This window comes from Ictalurus punctatus, chromosome 26, assembly GCF_001660625.3.
Source record: "Ictalurus punctatus breed USDA103 chromosome 26, Coco_2.0, whole genome shotgun sequence".
In the NCBI taxonomy this organism is placed as follows: Eukaryota; Metazoa; Chordata; class Actinopteri; order Siluriformes; family Ictaluridae; genus Ictalurus; species Ictalurus punctatus.
Genome location: NC_030441.2, coordinates 2,303,627 through 2,323,305, shown reverse-complemented (window position 1 = coordinate 2,323,305; position 19,679 = coordinate 2,303,627). Strand labels below are relative to the sequence as shown.

Genomic DNA, 19,679 nt, shown 5'->3' with positions numbered 1-19,679 from the left:
AGTCAAACGGTGCGTTTTCCGAATAATTTACCAGCACGTCTGAGGTAAACGTCAACATTCTCTACGGCTTGGTCTTATTTCTGCGGTCACGGGGCAGCGTATAACACTTCGAGTCTACACGCTAACTGCGGCGGATATAAAAACGTTTACACACTCCTTAAAATCGCAGGTTTTTGTGATGAAATAATAAATAACATCGTATATATATACACACACAACTTCATTTGATTTACATTTCATCCCTTATGTATTTAATTCGGCACATTTCTAAAAATGGAAAATTCCATATTCATCTGAGTTTTATTACAATAGTAATTTTTTTTTTTTTACATAGCAGTGCATATATATATATATATATATATATATATATATATATATATATATATATATATATATATATATATATATATATATATCTCTTGTGTGACTTGTATAGATCAAGCAGTGAAAGCGTGAGCAAAACAGTTACCATAGCGACCGCGAACATTTCTCTGTACAAAAACGTTCGCGTTACGTGTTCGTCTTATCGGGGCGGGGCTTTAAGAGGAATCGCTTATGATGATTGATGTAGAGAAGATAAACAGGAAGTGTTTTTGTTTTTAAAAACATGCCATATACAGGAAATATTAAAATACTAGGACGGTTAAAACGCCAAAAGGAATTAGTCGTACACACAGGGTGTGAAACTCGAAATTTCGTCGTGTTACGCCCAAGTACCTGACTCCGTGTGTCTTCAGTCACTAAAAAAATAAAAGTAAAAAAAAAAAAAAACAATCTGAATTTGAATAAAAGTCCAAAGTGCGTCCTGTTCAAATCGCCTCCGCCCACGTTTAAAACAAACACGCGCTCCATCCGCAACCCTTCTGTTCTCCCCTCGCTCAACGGACTCAGGAAGTAGAAATGATAGCGGTGCAAGATGCCAAACTGGTTTTAATAGAACACAACATCCTGTGGAAATCAATACTAATAACACTAATAATAATAATAATAATAATAATGCAAACTGAGCAAGGCATACATCACATTGTACAGTATGACTGAGCGATATGGATAAATAAAAAGACCCCGACCCCAAGAAGACACAGACGTACACAATATATACACACATTAATATAAACAGAACTATAAACGATAAAACATCTCTCTTTTTATTGGTTTTAAAGTTACGAGTATAATCTTTGAGTCCTTAGGTCTCTCGGTTAAGGATCTGTGAATCTACACGCTAATAAAACATCGTTATCTCTTGAATTTCTTTCTTTTTTTTCCCCCCCAGCAGGATGAAGTGCTCACACAAGGGTTACTCCCTTCTTCATGAATGTTTGATGTCATTGTAGTTGACTGACGGTGCGATGGGGTGCGGATCCTCCCGAAACAGAAGAACAGAACAATCTACAGGGGTTCAGCTCAGAAATCCTGCTTAGTGAAATTCTTTATGCAGATTTCATCATCGTTATTATTATTACTATTATTATTATTATTATTATTATTATTATTAGGGAGTGGCAAAAAAAAAAGGAAATGCATTTCGTTGAAGTATAAAGGAAGTCTTGGCAGGGGAGGGGTTAAAACCGCATACAGAAATGTAGAAAAGATTCGTTTCAGTAAGCAGGAGATCATATTGGATAGATATTCTGGCCTTGGAGTTGGGTCTTGAAGGAAAACTCCACCCTGAAATGTTTAGCCATTTCGTTTCAGGTGTAAATTCAGCGACCTTGCGTAAGCAAGAGCGTCCTGTGTCGCGATTTCCAGTTAATCGCAACGTACAAGTAGCGGGGGCTATGGCGTGAACGCTAGACTCCAATTCGGCTAGTTCTACGGCGATCTACAAGGTGACTAGCAACGTGATGTTGAACATCTGGAAGCTGATCTGTTTGGAGCCTAAAGCGCCGCTGCATCTCTCTCTCTCTCTCTCTCTCTCTCTCTCTCTCTAGCTGCTTGAAAGTCCTACTCGTATACCTGACACGGTCTCCTCAACCCAGAGTTCGTGGGGCGAAGCCAAATCAAAATGGCCGCCCAGTTTCAGTGACGGGGTTGCGAGAAATCGGACTAACAGGATAAATCGGAATGATAGAATTTGTTCAGGGTCGATTTTTTCCTTCAAGATCGCAAGTGATACATGTGAAGATTGATCCCCCCCCTCCCCCCTTCCGTCTTCACCGGAGCGCCAAGCCTCACGCGCGATGCGGTCAATCCGTATATTTACACGTATTGGACGTGAAGGCGCCCAGCGTTCTTCCCGTCTCCTGAAATCCACCGCAGCGCGATAAACACAATGGCGACTGATTACAGAGAGCCTTCGGCGTGTGGAACGTATCTACACTATAAATAAAACGGGGCAGTTCGGTGGATACGGAACGAGCTAGGACTCCTGCGATTGCCGGTCGCTAGACGCGCCGTCTGTCGGACTCACCTGTCCAACAAACCCTAACCCGTCGTCAACGTGCTCCAGTTCGCTTTGGTCCAGAAGCTCGAAGTCCTCGTCCTCTGGCGGAACGAGCGTCGCGCCCTCGCCGGCCTCCTCGAGAGCCGACTCCGTGGGGCACGGTGGCGTTTCGGAAGGGAGGAACTCCGCGACGCCGGGAGCCTCGGCCGCCTCTGAGGAGCTCAGCAGGGCCGAGAGGGTGTTCTGCACCACGGCGGAGATGGCGGTGCTCACGATCTCTTCGCTGAGGGACTCCAGGGTGCGAGCAGACGCCTCCGGCTCGCCCGGTGCGCCGCCGCGGCCTCGTCCTTGTCCGTTGAAGTGCGAGTTGACGAAGTGCAGCGGAGAGGCGAGGTGCTGGATGAGCAAACTGGCCGGGCTTTGAGACTCCTCGTGGGCGCCCAGGGGAAAGCGAAAGACTCCGGGCTCGACAGACGGGAACTCCTCCACCGAAGGGAACTCCGGGAGATCCTTGGAGAAGCTTTCCTCAGGTTCGCTGTGCATGCTCTGCTGGTCCAAATCTGTTACACACAGAGAATTCCGTTCAACTGAACCATCTGTACCGGGATTTAAAAGTTCTAAAGTGGGCGTGGCCTAAACTACAAACCATGACGCGTGAAATTTTTCATTAACACCATCCCAATCAGGGTAGCTATGCATCTTCGGTTCTTTGCCCCGAATCTCGTTCATCAGCTCTGCCTCACCTGGCCACGCCCACATACAGGAAGGAGTATTTTGCAGAGAACGCTATGTCAGGGATGGGCGTGTCTTATGCAGATGACATGTAAATAACACTACTGTACTCGTACTCGCTTCCAGCTTGCCTTCAGAGCTCGTTTCATGAATCTCACACACACACACACACACACACACACACACACACACACACATATACAGGATCTTAAACTGACTCACAGGTACCTTCTGAGACGTCTGTGAGTTGTGGCGTTGTGGCTCTGGACACCGAGAATCCTCCGCTCTCGAGGATGGATGCTTCCTCGTCGGAGAGCTCGGAGTCCGTGATGGCCATCGCCAACGCCGTGGTCTTCACGTCCACCTGAGGACAGACGGAACGACCCATCAGCATCCAGACGAACCCGGGGGAAGACTTTTAAACACCTCGTTACGCGATTTAAGTACAGATAATAGACACACGAGTAGTAAGTGACTCACAGTGGGGGCAAAGCAGGAGAGCTCCTCCTCGCTCTCACTCTCCGTCTCGGCCCTCGGCTCATCTCCTTCTTCCTGCTCCTTCTTCACCTCTGCACGCACGCACACACACACACACACACAAAATAAGTGTGAAGGACATACTGTATAGCTTTCCTTCTTAAAGCAAGGAATAAGGAAGGAAATAAAATCCACCCTGAATGATTTGCATATTCATTTATATTATATACATATATACATGTAGTGTGTGTGTGCGCGCTGTAGACACAGAGTCACATGGTGCTGTACTGCCTCCACTATTCGTGTTGGCGGTGCGCTACGTGGACACGTGTTTGCGTTCCTTTCTAAGGACGTGCAGGAGGCGGCCATCTTGCCAGCGAGTATAAACGAGAAATGAGCTCGTGCAGAAGTTAGCGCGCTCACTTCTCTTGTCGTGTTTGCGGTGCTGCGTGTCTCCCTTCATGCTGTAGTCCAGCTTCATCAGGATCGGCTCCAATCCCGTGTACATCTTCTGGATCAGCTCGTGGTACACAACCAGAGGCCAGAGCAAGACGCTCAGCACTACACACACGGCAAAAAAAAATCCAGATGTGAGCTAAGCGACACTAAGAAAACCGCAAGACAAAAGTCCCGTGTGGCGCTAATTTCTAAAACGTGGCTCGTCCATTTTGTTTTTTTACCAAGACAGAAATCCCGCCCACTCGTTTTCTATTGGCTCGCAAAACGTCACCCGGAAAACGTCCTGCGTCGGAATTACAAAGTGTTTTCTAATACTCGCATTAGGCAACTAAATCTGTAAACTAATACAGATGTAGATCTGTTCTGGGGTTTTTTTTTTTGTACCTCAAACATGCAAATATTATGGAAATTTATTACGACAGCTTTCGCTGTAACGTCCTCGATCGCTATGGCAACACTACAAAAACGTCTGGAATATTCACCAATATTTCTAGATAATATTTCAAACTTTAAAAAAAAAACAAAAGGTGTTATTTTAATGGCTGATCATTTCGCATATTCGTTATCCGACAATAACATAAGCACTTGAAATCTGGATAAATTGTAAACAAACAAACAAATAAATAAATAAATAAATAGGCTGAAACGGTATTATTCATGGTATGACATGAGAGATAGAGTCACTCCCCGCCACCCCCTTTATTCTAGATTTGTGAACGATTTCAAAACGGACGTGCGACTCGCTTTAAGGTTTAAAAATCGATTTAAATAAATAACTACATAAATCAATAGAATAAAGCAGGTCCGCTCACGAATAATGTAGGAGATCATGATTCCGGGTATGTAGTGTCCGACCACGGCCAGCAGCAGGCATCCTGAGCACGTCATCACACAGAACTGAGAGGACAAATAAAGACAGACGTCACACACACACACACACACACACACACACACACACCCTGAAAAACCACCTGAAATCTCAAAGATAAAAAAGCAATAGTACACAATAAACGATAATAAAGTAAAGATGTGTTATTGTTGGTCTTCTTTCAAGTGGCATGACTGTGCAAGTCACACGAGTGTGTGTGTGTGTGTGTGTGTGTGGGTGTGTTTAGTTTTGGCTCTCTCTCAAGAGTTTAGTCTCTCCGGAGCTTTTATTTGCATTTATTTCGGCACACATTCCCTATCCATCTAAGGAAGTCTTGCCCTTGGTACCGGTTTAAACATCCATATACAGGCACAAATGTCTGCTGAAATAAATAAACCTTTTTTTTTAAATAAACAAATAAATAAATAAACAAATAAATAAAACAAACACCAAGACGGACATTGTCTCAGAAGCCCGGCACGGTTTCACGCTTTGATCGTCACCTTGCCGTGATTCTGGCGTTTGTACTGAAGCATCTCCTGGACGTAGAGGCTGCAGGTCAGGTAGCTCTCGGCCAGGTGGTGGCTCAGCTCGGCCACGCTCAGCAGCCTCGGCCGGACGCTCATGCTCTCTCTGGGTAGGGAACGAGAACGCGTCACAAGACAGAAATACACGTTCACGAGACCAGCGCTCATCCTTAGGAACAGCCTGGTCAGGGTCACGGCGGTTTACATTACATTACTAGTTAATCTGTGTGTTTACCGAACTGGAACAAGCCACACCCATTTCCGGTTTAAATCCGAATACAGGATAGGAAGAAAGGGGGGTGTGGAGAGAAGATGCGGATCGAGACGATGGTTAGTTACACTCCTGTAACTAAAACCGCTCAAGTTTGAAACGCCGAGAGAGAGAGATCGCAAGATCGAATCCCGACGCTGGGTGAATTTCCAGAGTCTGACAGGACGCTAGCCAATCCGAGCTCAGGTATGTATAAGAGGGCAGATAGCTTGTGGGAGTGGGGTGAAGCATTCTGCAGCTTCTCATTTACTGTTAAACAAAAGTCCACACGACTGCCAATTATTCCAGGATGGCTGGAATTCAAATTAAAATCAGCACAATCACAATTCAATAGAAATAAAGGCTTAGGTACAAGTTTACGATCATCGAACGTCCTGTCCTTTACGGAATTCATTTTAAAAAAGATTTGACGGAACAACAGCTGCAGTGATACAGATTACTTTTAGGGTGCGGTGCACTGACTTGTAATCTAATCTGTGATTTTGATTATTAATAATTCGGCGTTCGTACCGTTCTATCCCGGGCGACTCTGCGTGGAGCGCTGTGTGGGAACAAACAAACAAACACATAAGATAAGGACGTAAACGCCGCCCCCCCCGATTTAAAAACGTGCAACGGTAATTAGAAATACATGTACCAGCGATCTGAGGCAGTTTGTCCTTCCATCTGTCCAGCAGGGCGAAGACGAACAGGGACACGCCGATGAGAAACAGAGGACGCAAAGACGTAGACGACAACAACCTGTTTGGGAGGAATACAGAGGGCATGTCTTCATCTTAATCCAAACCGACCGCCTTCTAACGGTTCATCCTTCTGCGATTTATAGCCGGTTTCGTTTTGGCTTCCATGGGAGACGACGTAGATTCTGATACGTTTCCATCGAAACGTCTCAGCCGGGACGTCACGTTTAGGACTTAATACGTCCAGAAATATTATTTGCAGCCATGTGAAATTTGGTGGACGTAAAGAGGCACTTATTTTCGTCTTTGGGCCAAATAAATAAAAATATAAACTGAAATTTTATTTGTCAGCAACCAAATTGCACCGTCATGTATTCCTATTAATATGGTGACATTTTAATAATAATAAAAAAGACGTTTCTAAATATTTTATTCGTGTTTTATTATTATTATTATTATTATTATTATTATTATATATTAATATAATGACTCCAATGGAACACAACAGTCCCATATGGCATAAACGCCTACACAAATAAAACTACTCATTATTTTTCAGTCCAATTCAACAACTTCTTATTAAATTTCCAAATTAAACTGCTATAAGAAGTTCTTTCTTTATTTTTGTAAACAAACACTAACGTCGCGTTTCAGCACCGACACTGTAAACAAATTATACCCTACGGCCGTGTCCTAAATGCCCCCACACTCTCTACATAGGCGCACTACGTAGGGCACAAAATGGCGCACCTTTACACTTACACAGCTGACACACAAGTGCACTACATCCCCCAAAAAATAAATGAGGTAATTTGGGATTTAGCCTGCAGGGAGCTAAGCTAAAACTGACTGACTCATTAGCAACTCGGCTAACTCCTACCGTTTTTGTGACGGACATTTTGTTAAGGGGGAAAACTACATAAATAAACCCGGTTTTGTCCGGTTGATTTAAATCACGGTTAAAACCGGTATTCGACGCCGTGTTCAGAGCGCTTACCAGAAGGCGGTGTTGAGCGCGAGCGCGGCCACGGCGCTGTGCACGGGCCTCTCCCACACCAGCAGTCTCTGCGCGTAAAGCACCGCGCGCTCGTGAGGCGCGAGCCAGTGCTGCAGCCGCCGCCGGAGCCTCAGGAGCTCGGGGCTGTCACTCCGTTCCGTGCACGCGGCCGGGAACAGCGCCTCGAGCCCCACCGGACTGCACGAGGACGAGGAGGAGGAGGACGGGACAGACGGACGCGCGGCCTCCTCCCCGCTCGCCATTTTCCTCTTTTTCTCCGGTCTTTTTCTCAGCTCGGTGTTATGAAGCGCTGCGCCTTTGCCAGATCACGGGGCTCTACAGCGTCCGTGCAGCCGTCACACTGTCCCGAGTCCCAAACCACGCCCTAATCACTACACGCAGTGCACTATCAGCGGTGTTAAATAACGCAGCCGTACACCCTATCCAGTGCACTAAAATATCCGATACAGAGGGGATGGGCCGGAGTCACGTGGTTCCATGTCACGTGTGTGTTGTTTACTGCGCTAAAAGTAGAAGTCATCAGCAAGTCATCAGCGCCATCTGCTGGACATCATACAGAATCTCCCTGTGGCCACTGCGGTGTAGGTCCAGTGACTGAATATGAATATGAAGTACAACACAATACAACAATACAGCGATAAAACAACACAATACAGCACCAAAACAATAACAATACAGCGACAAAACAACAACACAATACAATACAGCGACAATACAACAATACAACAACACAATTACAATACAACACAATACAGCGACAATACAACACAATACAATACAGCGACAATACAACAACACAATACAACACAATACAACACAATACAGCGACAATACAACAATACAACAACACAATTACAATACAACACAATACAGCGACAATACAACACAATACAACAACACAACACAATACAGCGACAATACAACAACACAATTACAATACAACACAATACAGCGACAATACAACACAATACAATACAGCGACAATACAACAACACAATACAACACAATACAGCGATAAAACAACACAATACAGCACCAAAACAATAACAATACAGCGACAAAACAACAACACAATACAATACAGCGACAATACAACAATACAACAACACAATTACAATACAACACAATACAGCGACAATACAACACAATACAATACAGCGACAATACAACAACACAATACAACACAATACAACACAATACAGCGACAATACAACAATACAACAACACAATTACAATACAACACAATACAGCGACAATACAACACAATACAACAACACAACACAATACAGCGACAATACAACAACACAATTACAATACAACACAATACAGCGACAATACAACACAATACAATACAGCGACAATACAACAACACAATACAACACAATACAGCGACAATACAACAACACAATACAACAATACAGCAACAATACCACCAACAGCACAATACAACAATACAGCGACAATACAACAACACAATACAGCAACAATACAACACAATACAATACAGCAACAATACAACACAATACAACAATACAGCGAAAATACAACACAATACAACAATACAGCACCAAAACAATAACAATACAGCGACAAAACAACACAATACAGCAACAATACAACAACACAATACAGCAACAATACAACAACACAATGACAATACAACACAATACAGCGACAATACAACAATACAACAACACAATACAGCGACAATACAACAACACAATACAACAACACAATACAGCGACAATACAATACAACACAATGACTACAACACAATACAGCGACAATACAACAATACAACAACACAATACATCGACAATACAACAACACAATACAGCGACAATACAACAATACAACAACACAATACAGCGACAATACAACAACACAATACAACAATACAGCAACAATACAACAACACAACAATACAGCAACAATACAACACAATACAACAATACAGCGACAATACAACAATACAACACAATACAGTGACAATACAACAGCACAATGACAATACAACACAATGACAATACAACACAATGACAATACAACACAATGACAATACAACAACACAATACAAAAAACAACACAATACAATACAGTGACAATACAACAGCACAATGACAATACAACAGCACAATGATAATACAGCGACAATACAACACAATACAACAACACAATACAGCGACAATACAACAACACAATACAAAAAACAACACAATACAATACAGTGACAATACAACAGCACAATGACAATACAACACAATACAGCGACAATACAACACAATACAATGACAATACAACACAACAATACAGTGACAATACAACAACACAATACAGCGACAATACAACACAACAATACAGTGACAATACAACACAATACAACAATACAGCAACAATACCACCAACAGCACAATACAACAATACAGCAACAATACAGCAACAATACAACAATACAGCGACAATACAACACAATACAACAATACAGCGACAATACAACACGATACAACAACACAGCGATAAAACAACACAATACAGCACCAAAACAATAACAATACAGCGACAAAACAATAAGAATACAGCGACAAAACAACAACACAATACAGCACCAAAACAACAACACAATACAACAATACAGCGACAATACAACAACACAATACTATACAGCGACAATACAATACAACACAATGACAATACAACACAATACAGCGACAATACAACAATACAACAACACAATACACCAACAATACAACACAATACAACAACACAACAATACAGCGACAATACAATACAGCAACAAAACAACACAATACTATACAGCGACAATACAACACAATGACAATACAACACAACAATACAGTGACAATACAACACAATACAATACAGCAACAATACCACCAACAGCACAATACAACAATACAGCAACAATACAACAACACAATACAATACAGCAACAATACAGCAACAATACAACACAATACAACAATACAGCGACAATACAACATGATACAACAATACAGCGACAATACAACACGATACAACAACACAGCGACAATACAACAACACAACAGTACAGCGACAATACAACAACACAATACAACAATACAGCGACAATACAACACAACAATACAGTGACAATACAACACAATACAATACAGCAACAATACCACCAACAGCACAATACAACAATACAGCAACAATACAACAACACAATACAATACAGCAACAATACAGCAACAATACAACACAATACAACAATACAGCGACAATACAACATGATACAACAATACAGCGACAATACAACACGATACAACAACACAGCGACAATACAACAACACAACAGTACAGCGACAATACAACAACACAATACAACAATACAGCGACAATACAACAACACAATACTATACAGCGACAATACAATACAACACAATGACAATACAACACAATACAGCGACAATACAACAATACAACAACACAATACAGCAACAATACAACAACACAATACAACAATACAACAATACAGCAACAATACAACAACACAACAATACAGCGACAATACAACAATACAGCGACAATACAACACAATACAACAACACAATACAATCACAATACAACAACACAATGCAATACAGTGACAATACAACACAATACAACAACACAATACAATCACAATACAGCAACACAATACAGCGACAATACAACAACACAATACAATACAGCAACAATACAACAACACAATACAACACAATACAGCAACAATACAGCAACAAAACAACACAATACAGCGACAATACAACAACACAATACAAAAAACAACACAATACAATACAGTGACAATACAACAGCACAATGACAATACAACACAATACAATGACAATACAACAACACAATACAGCGACAATACAACAACACAATACAAAAAACAACACAATACAATACAGTGACAATACAACAGCACAATGACAATACAACACAATACAGCGACAATACAACACAATACAATGACAATACAACAACACAATACAGCGACGATACAACACAATACAATGACAATACAACACAACAATACAGTGACAATACAACAACACAATACAGCGACAATACAACACAACAATAGAGTGACAATACAACACAATACAACAATACAGCGACAATACAACAACACAATACAACAATACAGCGACAATACAACACAACAATACAGCAACAATACAACAGCACAATACAACACAATACAGCGACAATACAACAACACAACAATACAGCGACAATACAACAACACAACAATACAGCAACAACACAACACAATACAATGACAATACAACAAACACAATACAGCGACAAAACAACACAATACAGCGACAATACAACACAATGACAATACAACACAATACAGCGACAATACAACAACACAATACAACAATACAGTAACAAGACAACAACAGCACAATACAACAATACAGCGACAATACAACACAATACAACAATACAGCGACAATAACACAATACAGGAACAACAACATAATACAACAATACAATACTACAGCGACAATTCAACAATACAACAATACAGCAACAATACACATGAATACAGCAACAATACAACAATAATACAATACCCACAACAAATAGATACATAGATAAATAGATAGACTGAGACAGACACACAGAAAGACACATAGACAGACAGACATATAGACACAGTAACAGATAGACTGATAGATAGACACACAAACAGACGGACGGACGGACGGACGGACGGACTTACTGCAGACAGAGAAAGTATTTGGAGGAATGAATATGTTTTGTTTTAGTGCAGAGTTTAGAAGCGAGTTGACCCCGAACGGTCCTGTATATTTATTAAGATTAATAATAAAAGCGGAACGATGGCAGAGTTTAGCATTCCAATCAACGAATATGTGTGCATATCAATAATATTCTGTAACATGAACCACCACACACACACACACACACACGCCTCTTACACAGTAAAATATTTTACTAATCAAAGCGGAAAGGAGATCATCCCATACATGACGCTAAACACATAATAATAAATAGCATGTCCATTTTAGATTTCAGCAAAGCCGTGTTTAATTTCCGCTGTGTGGACACAAATCGTACAAAAACCTATTTACAGCAAAAAATACAAATAAAAAAGACACAATTTTTAGTTTAGCAGCTGTTGAAGATTGGACCCGTCACATTACGGCTAAGCGAGCAGAGCGTTGATTCCCGCTGGAGATAAGATCATGGCCTGGAGGAGATCTGAGAGGGAGATGATGCCTCGAACCGTGTGGTCTTCTCGGTCCACCAGAACCAGCCTGTGAACCTGAATACGAAGACGCACAGCAGAACATTTAACAGGGCGGGGCTAAGACTATCCCGAACACTTTCTTTTCCTACCTACTGTTTAATCTTTCGATGAAAGTCTTCACCTTTTTCTCACAAAATATTAAGGTTTAAAAAAAAAAAAAAAAAACATTTCCACCTCCAGATCTTCCATGGCATCTTTAATAAATCTACGCTAATAAATCTAAGCAAGGGGGCGGGGTTTCCATCTGCTCAGTTCATACAGGAGATTTAAAACGTGTAACGATTTTATTCGGGAGGAAATAGACTTTTTCGGAGTGTTTCTGAGCGATACCTCACAGCAACGTACACCGATATAACGGGGGAAAAAGGCGTGCTGGCCTCTAGGCTCCGCCTCCCAAAGTCTGAAGGGAGAATTGTACCGAAAGAACATGGAGGATTTAATAGTAGTACTTTCAACCTAAACGTGTTAATACGGACTAATCCCGCTATCCGCTTATTTTTAACGTTTAAAACATCCGCCCACCTCTGCATCAGCGATTCGGTCAACAGCGTCCTCCAAAGTTTCGTCGGGATAACACTTGATGACTTCCTCGACGAAACAGCGGCGTCTCCTCAGCGCCTCCTTCATGCTCATGCTCAGGTTGTTGTAGGTTTTCTGCGCTGCCAGATTCTGCAATCAAAACCAACGGTTAGCCAAAAAAATGACGAATGTAATTGTAATAAATTAATCACGATAAAATCTAGGGGCGCGCAAACTATTGCTGTCGTGATCTTGGTTGACAAACAGAGAATATTTCAAATAGATTTCGAATAAAGGAGCTGATTAAAGTTTAGATTTTACTCACTATCACGTCAAATCTTGAGTAAAGAGCCACTACCTTACCTAGAAAACAGAACATTACATATATATATATATATATATATATATATATATATTAAATTGATATAATGATAATAATAATAATAATAATAATAATAATAAGAGAATATGTATATTATTTTTGCTTGTTGTCTTTGAGTTACCATTTTCATCCACCACAGGCAGAGCAGATACTCTTCTCTCGGCGAAAATGGACAACGCGTCGTACACGGTGGCCGTCTGCTGTATGGTGGCGATGTCTCTGAATGTCCCGACTCCAGCTTCTTCAATTTTCCTCTGCAGAAACCGTGGCGTTGGGATCGTGGCTCTCTGCAAGTAACAAAATGCCGGCAGTTGGACGTGAGCTCAAAATTGTCTTTATTAGGGCTGTTCCAAAAATGCATGCTTATAGAGCAGGACTCAAGGTAGTGACATGCATGGTTAACAGTCTATACTCAGGAATCACTGGGACACGTGGAAGATACATAGAAAACTGTGAAACCAGGAAGTGACTGGGACAGGAGAAGGCGTATTGGAAACAAAGAAACCACTGAGAAACCAGGAAAACACTAGGAAGCCAAGAAGTCACTGAGAAACTAGGGAGCCATTGGTAAACAGGAAGGTACTGGGTAGCCAGGAAATCGCTGGGAAAGCTAAAGGGTACTGGGAAAACAGAAATCACTGGTAGACCAGCAAACCACTGGGAAAAGCAGATGGCACTGGGAAACTAGCGAACCACTGGGAAAACTAAAGGCCACTGGGAAACCAACAAACCATTGGAAAAAGCAGATGCTCAGGGAAAACTAAAGGCCAGTGGGAAAATAGGAATCCTCGGGACAGGGAGCAGGTACAGGGAAGCCAAGAAACAACTGGGAAAGCTAAAACACAATGGGAAGACTGAAGGTCACTGGTAAACCCGGAAGCCAATGGGAAACCAGAAAGTCTTATGGAACCCAGGAAGCCACTGTGACAAAAAGAAGAGACAGATGGAACAGAACGGACACTGGAAAGCAAAAAACACCAAGAAACCAGAAAAAAGATTGGAAAAGCCAAGAAACGAGTAGGTAGTGGGAAATCAGAAATCACTGGGAAACCAAGAAACCACAGGGAATGCCAAGGAAAACCTAAAAGGCACATGAAGACCAATGGGAAAACAGGAATCCATTGGAAATAGTAGCAGGTACTAGGAAACCACATGGAAAACAGATGGGCAATGGGAAATTAGGAAGCTACTCTGAAGCCAAAAAACTGTGAAAAACTGGACACCAGTGAAAAACGTGCAGGTTCTGGGACACTAGCAAACCACTCAGAATACCAGAAGCTACACAGAAAACAGGAAACCACTGGAAAACTGTAAGGTACTTCAATGCCAAGGAACTACTCGAACAACAGATGGCCTCTGGGAAAACAGGTAGGCGGGGGGTTGTCTGAAGGTTACTGGAAAATTAGAACAGCACTGAGAAAACAGGATGTCACTGGAAATCCAGGAAGGCACTGGGAAGCCCAGACAACAAATAGTCACTACATGGAAGTCAAGAAACCAGTGGCAAACCAAGAAGGCATTGGGAAATTTGTAGGTCGCTTAGGAATTAGAAAGCCACTGGAAAGACTGGAAGGTACTGGGACACCAGGAAACCACTGAGATAACATTAGAACCCAAGAAATCAATGGGAAAGGCTACTGGGAAACCAGCAAGGCACTGGGAAGCTAAAAAAAATGCAAATAAGTTTAAATCAGCCGTTAACACATACAACACTTTCCAACAGCACAGTCAACCAAACGAAAACGTATAAACAGGAAGGGATTATAGGATAAGGCTAGACACAGGAAATAACAATTATGAACTGGGGAAGACCAGGAAGTAAGCAGGATGTTTTCTGGACAATGCAAGCTCAAAATACAAAGGCTAGGTTTATAATGATGATAAATGAAAACGGTCTTACTAACAAATATATACAGGAACTTGAGAATTCGCTTGTGAGTTAAAATGTGCAGGACGTTCCCGGATTCGGGGTCGATGACGGGCAGACGGTGGATTTTGTGCTTCAGTAAGGAATAAACAGCATCGAAAAGGCTGCGAAAGAAACAAGAATCAGAGGCATAAACCTTTAAAATCATACTCCATCGGTGCTGCTGGAGTCTTGTGGGGTGCGATCTGTACTTACCTGGCTTCAGGTGTGATGCTGATGAGGCTCTGATTATAGAACTGCAGGTAAACGTCTAAAAAGTAAAAGACAAGTCGGGAAAAAAAAAAAAAACAGTAACATATATCAAACGTGTTGAAAAATCTAAAATTATACCATTACAATTATATATATATATATATATATATATATATATATATATATATATATATATATATATATATATATATATAAAACAAAATAAAATAAATTGTTCAAAAATAAAAAATTATAACTAGAAAACTTAATCCAAACTACATTTTGCGGGGGAATTAAAATATATATATATATTGCTATTAAAAATAAAAATAAATGAAAATGAACTAGGGTTAGGGTTAGCCGGATATCATCTACATAATGCAGCTCATTTACTTTGAAATGAATCACCTCTCCATGTCTGAATCTTGTGATCCTCCAGCTCATAAATTTGAACCTTTATGGGTGTGGGGGCGGGGTGGAAAAAAACAAGAGAATTATTCTGATGAGGTGAAGAACATCAGACATTTCAGACAGGAAGTTTGCTGGGTGTCTGATGGCTACTCGATAGCTACTTTAACTCTGAGGTAAGCATCGTGTAAGTGTTATAAATAAGAACTGCTCGAAATATTCCTTTAACACATCTTGTGTCACTACTGACCAATGGGGATTTATAGTAGCGATGGAGAATGTTGATGAAGTCTGTGATGGTCAGCATACCTGTGCGCCGTGGAAGAAAGGAAACAGTGATAAAAGGTTGAAAATGTAAATATCATATCGTATTCCGAGTTGAGCTACGCCGTGCACAGTGAGGATTTAAAACTGAAATTGTGCACATCAATATTCAGACCTAACTACGAACTTAATTCAGACATTGGCGTTGGATTTGCGCAAAAGGGGGGGGCGGAGTTTGCCAAAAACGGCAATAATTATACACGATTCTGACCTTTATCTTGTGCAACATCGACTTAAACATGGCGCGATATTAAGTAACGTCTTTGCCGTTCTTTTATTAATTAGACAAATCAAAATCGTGAATGAGAAGCACAACAAAACAGCGCACGATACGATCACGACCTCAATTATGCAAGCATGTGCTGCATCGAGTGCTGTTTTATCATCCGGGTGGGCTGCACGGAAAATTGGCTGCCTGCGTAACCCAACTCTGAATATGTGGAACTTTCCAACTGTAACTTTTGAACTCAAGGAGTATGACACGCAGTGATGTCATAAACGGTGCAAAATTCGACTGGCGTACAGTTTGCATTTGAGCGCATGAGAAAGTGTGCTTACCCACAAATCTCTGCAGTTTGCTGTCCCATAGCGGCGCTGCTCGTAAACTGTTTGCCACTAACGCAAAGAAGGCTTTCTTTACCTACGAATAAATAAAATAATGATTTTATATATATTATATATATATATATATATATATATATATATATATATATATATATATATATATATATATATAAGCCTTTATGTTATTAGAAAAGTGTGATCACATCAGCACTGGGGCAATTCTAAGCTATTTAGGAAGGAAATAAATGTACCTGCAGAGCTGTGTCGAAAATAATGAGCTTACAGCTGGTGGGAATGGCGTCATAACAGCAGTGCTTCTTCATAAAGTCTAGGTAGACCTCAGCTCCTGGGTCGGTTGCTGAAAGCGAGACAGGAGAGAGCATGTGCGTGTGTAGAAGTACATGTTTGCATTCTCTTAAACTGCTGCTACAGAACGACAGGGCAGTTTCCTTTAGAACTACTGGAGCATTCCGGTTTGCTCTTTTCCTTGCCGACCACAAATAAAAACGTTGTCAGCTCACGTCCTCGTCGTTTGAGTTGGCATATAGAAACGTGTGCGCTGTGGACTCAGCGTGACCGATCTCTCAACTTTCATAAGTCCATAAATAATTCATAACATCTTGTGAATCTATCAGCTTTCCCAAGAGCTTGTATTTCTGAGCAGGGGGGTGAGTCGTCTGTTCTGCCAGATAGGAACTTAGAATCTATTCTTAAAATGGCTGCCATGCCATCTGCTAAGCATACCAGATGAAATGTAAACAAACACAAGTGATTTAGGATTGGATAGAGCTGAAGAATGCACAAGTGCGTAGTTACAGAGTAGCGTCTGGTAGTTATGGAGATCAGCCTGCCAGTTTATAGAATACCACTCACTAGTTACGGAGTGGCATCTGCTAGGCACCTGCTAGTTACGGAACGCTACCTGCCAGTTATGGCGTGGCATCTGCCAGTTACGGAGTGGCATCTTGTTCTTACTGAGTGGCACCTACTAGTTACAGAAAGGCATCTGGTACTTACTGAGTGGCATCTGTTAGTTTCTGAGTGGCATCTGTTAGTTATAGAATGGTATCTGTTAGTTACTGAGTGGCACCTTTTAGTTACAGAATGGCATCTGTTAGTTTCTGAGTGGCATCTGTTAGTTATAGAATGGCATCTGTTAGTTACGGAGTGGCGTCTGTTACTTACTGACTGGCGTCTGTTTCTTACGTAGTGGTGTCTGTTACTTATGGAGTGGCATCTGTTACTTACGGAGTGGCGTCTGTTACTTACTTAGTGGCATCTGTTACCTACAGAGTGGCATCTGTTAGTTACTGAGTGGCATCTTTTAGTTGTAGAATGGCATCTGTTAGTTACAGAGTGGTGTCTGTTACTTACGGAGTGGCGTCTGTTACTTACGGAGTGGCATCTGTTAGTTGCTGAGTGGCATGTTACTTACGGAGTGGCATCTGTTACTTACAGAGTGGCGTCTGTTACTTATGGAGTGGCGTCTGTTACTTACGGAGTGGCGTCTGTTACTTACGGAGTGGCATCTGTTAGTTGCTGAATGGCATCTGTTACTTACGGAGTGGCATCTGTTACTTACGGAGTGGCATCTGTTAGTTGCTGAGTGGCATGTTACTTACGGAGTGGCATCTGTTACTTACGGAGTGGCACCTCTTATTTAACGCTAGTCATGGTGTGTCTGCTGTAACGTTATTTTTGACTCTTTTTAACTGATAAATGCTGATTTGAAAGCATAATTCATAACACAAATATCAGAATATCCTGCTGTTGTGACTGAAATGTGAGCAGTGATGTGGATAGACTACTGTCTCCGGATTAATATTAAATACCCAAATGTCCAAAAAAGCCCCCAAAACCTGCCCAAAAACCAAACCCACCCACATCTAATAACTGCTCCATTTATGACACACCAACACAGCCCTGTGAAATATCCGGTCTCAAACCATATTTAGGTGACCTACCTGAATTATTAATGTCATGAGGGTCGGGGCAAACCTCCTGTCCAGATAAATAAAAATAATAATAATAATAATAATAATAATAATAATAATAATAAGTGACAGCATACGTCCTAAAATGCGTACTTAGCCTACTGAATAATCAGGACTAATCACAGAAGATACTACAGAAGTTACTACTGTATTCAGGAGAGAGATTTCAACAGCCAATCAGATTCGAGCTCTCTTCCGTCCTGCGTCATCAGTAACCGTTAAACTCGGTCAAGACAATAACGATAAACACATTTATACAGATATATAGTTCTTAAAAATCAGACATTATATGTTTAGATTTGTTCTCTCTCTCTGTCTCTCTCTCTCTCTCTACATATATATATATACACATATATATACATATATTTATATATATTTTTTCGACGCGTCCATTAACTGGTTTTTTAGCCGTTAGCTTACCTGCGTTACAGACTCCATCGTGTGGAACCGCGCGCGAGCCTGTGTGCGGGTGTCCGCTTTGCGCATGCGCGTCCCCGCTAGCGCTTAAATCTGTTTGGTGGTGGTCTATAATAGGAAAGTGGTGAAGGGGACTGACGGTGTGTGTGTGTGAGTGAGTGAGTGTGTGTGTGTGTGTGTGTGTGTGTGCGTGTGTGAGCGAGCGAGAGAACCTTTAAGAATG

General features: G+C 41.4%; 2 protein-coding genes across 5 annotated transcripts; both read right to left on the bottom strand.

Moving 5' to 3' along the window:
* Positions 1 to 912: 912 nt before the first annotated feature.
* On the bottom strand, positions 913 to 7,852 carry retreg2 (reticulophagy regulator family member 2). Of its 2 annotated transcripts, none has more exons than XM_017456926.3 (9): positions 7,395 to 7,852; positions 6,355 to 6,458; positions 6,228 to 6,258; positions 5,423 to 5,552; positions 4,864 to 4,948; positions 4,016 to 4,153; positions 3,596 to 3,684; positions 3,338 to 3,479; positions 913 to 2,943 (listed from the first exon to the last, which is right to left on the bottom strand). In XM_017456926.3, exons 1-9 carry the CDS (start codon positions 7,655 to 7,657, stop codon positions 2,360 to 2,362), a joined length of 1,566 nt encoding a protein of 521 aa, XP_017312415.1. In that variant the 5' UTR covers positions 7,658 to 7,852; the 3' UTR covers positions 913 to 2,359. The 2 variants fall into 2 exon arrangements, with proteins under 2 accessions (XP_017312415.1, XP_017312416.1); XM_017456927.3 differs by having other exon boundaries at positions 3,344 to 3,479; positions 7,395 to 7,848.
* Positions 7,853 to 12,470: 4,618 nt separating this feature from the next.
* prkag3a (protein kinase, AMP-activated, gamma 3a non-catalytic subunit) lies at positions 12,471 to 19,660 on the bottom strand. Of its 3 annotated transcripts, none has more exons than XM_017456951.3 (12): positions 19,460 to 19,648; positions 19,010 to 19,046; positions 17,297 to 17,403; positions 17,040 to 17,121; positions 16,408 to 16,466; positions 16,143 to 16,203; positions 15,753 to 15,807; positions 15,535 to 15,661; positions 13,752 to 13,917; positions 13,574 to 13,611; positions 13,252 to 13,398; positions 12,471 to 12,744 (listed from the first exon to the last, which is right to left on the bottom strand). In XM_017456951.3, exons 1-12 carry the CDS (start codon positions 19,523 to 19,525, stop codon positions 12,625 to 12,627), a joined length of 1,065 nt encoding a protein of 354 aa, XP_017312440.1. In that variant the 5' UTR covers positions 19,526 to 19,648; the 3' UTR covers positions 12,471 to 12,624. The 3 variants fall into 3 exon arrangements, with proteins under 3 accessions (XP_017312440.1, XP_017312443.1, XP_017312445.1); XM_017456954.3 differs by having other exon boundaries at positions 16,158 to 16,203; positions 19,460 to 19,646; XM_017456956.3 differs by lacking the exon at positions 13,574 to 13,611 and having other exon boundaries at positions 12,494 to 12,744; positions 19,460 to 19,660.
* Between the last annotated feature and the right edge of the window lie 19 nt (positions 19,661 to 19,679).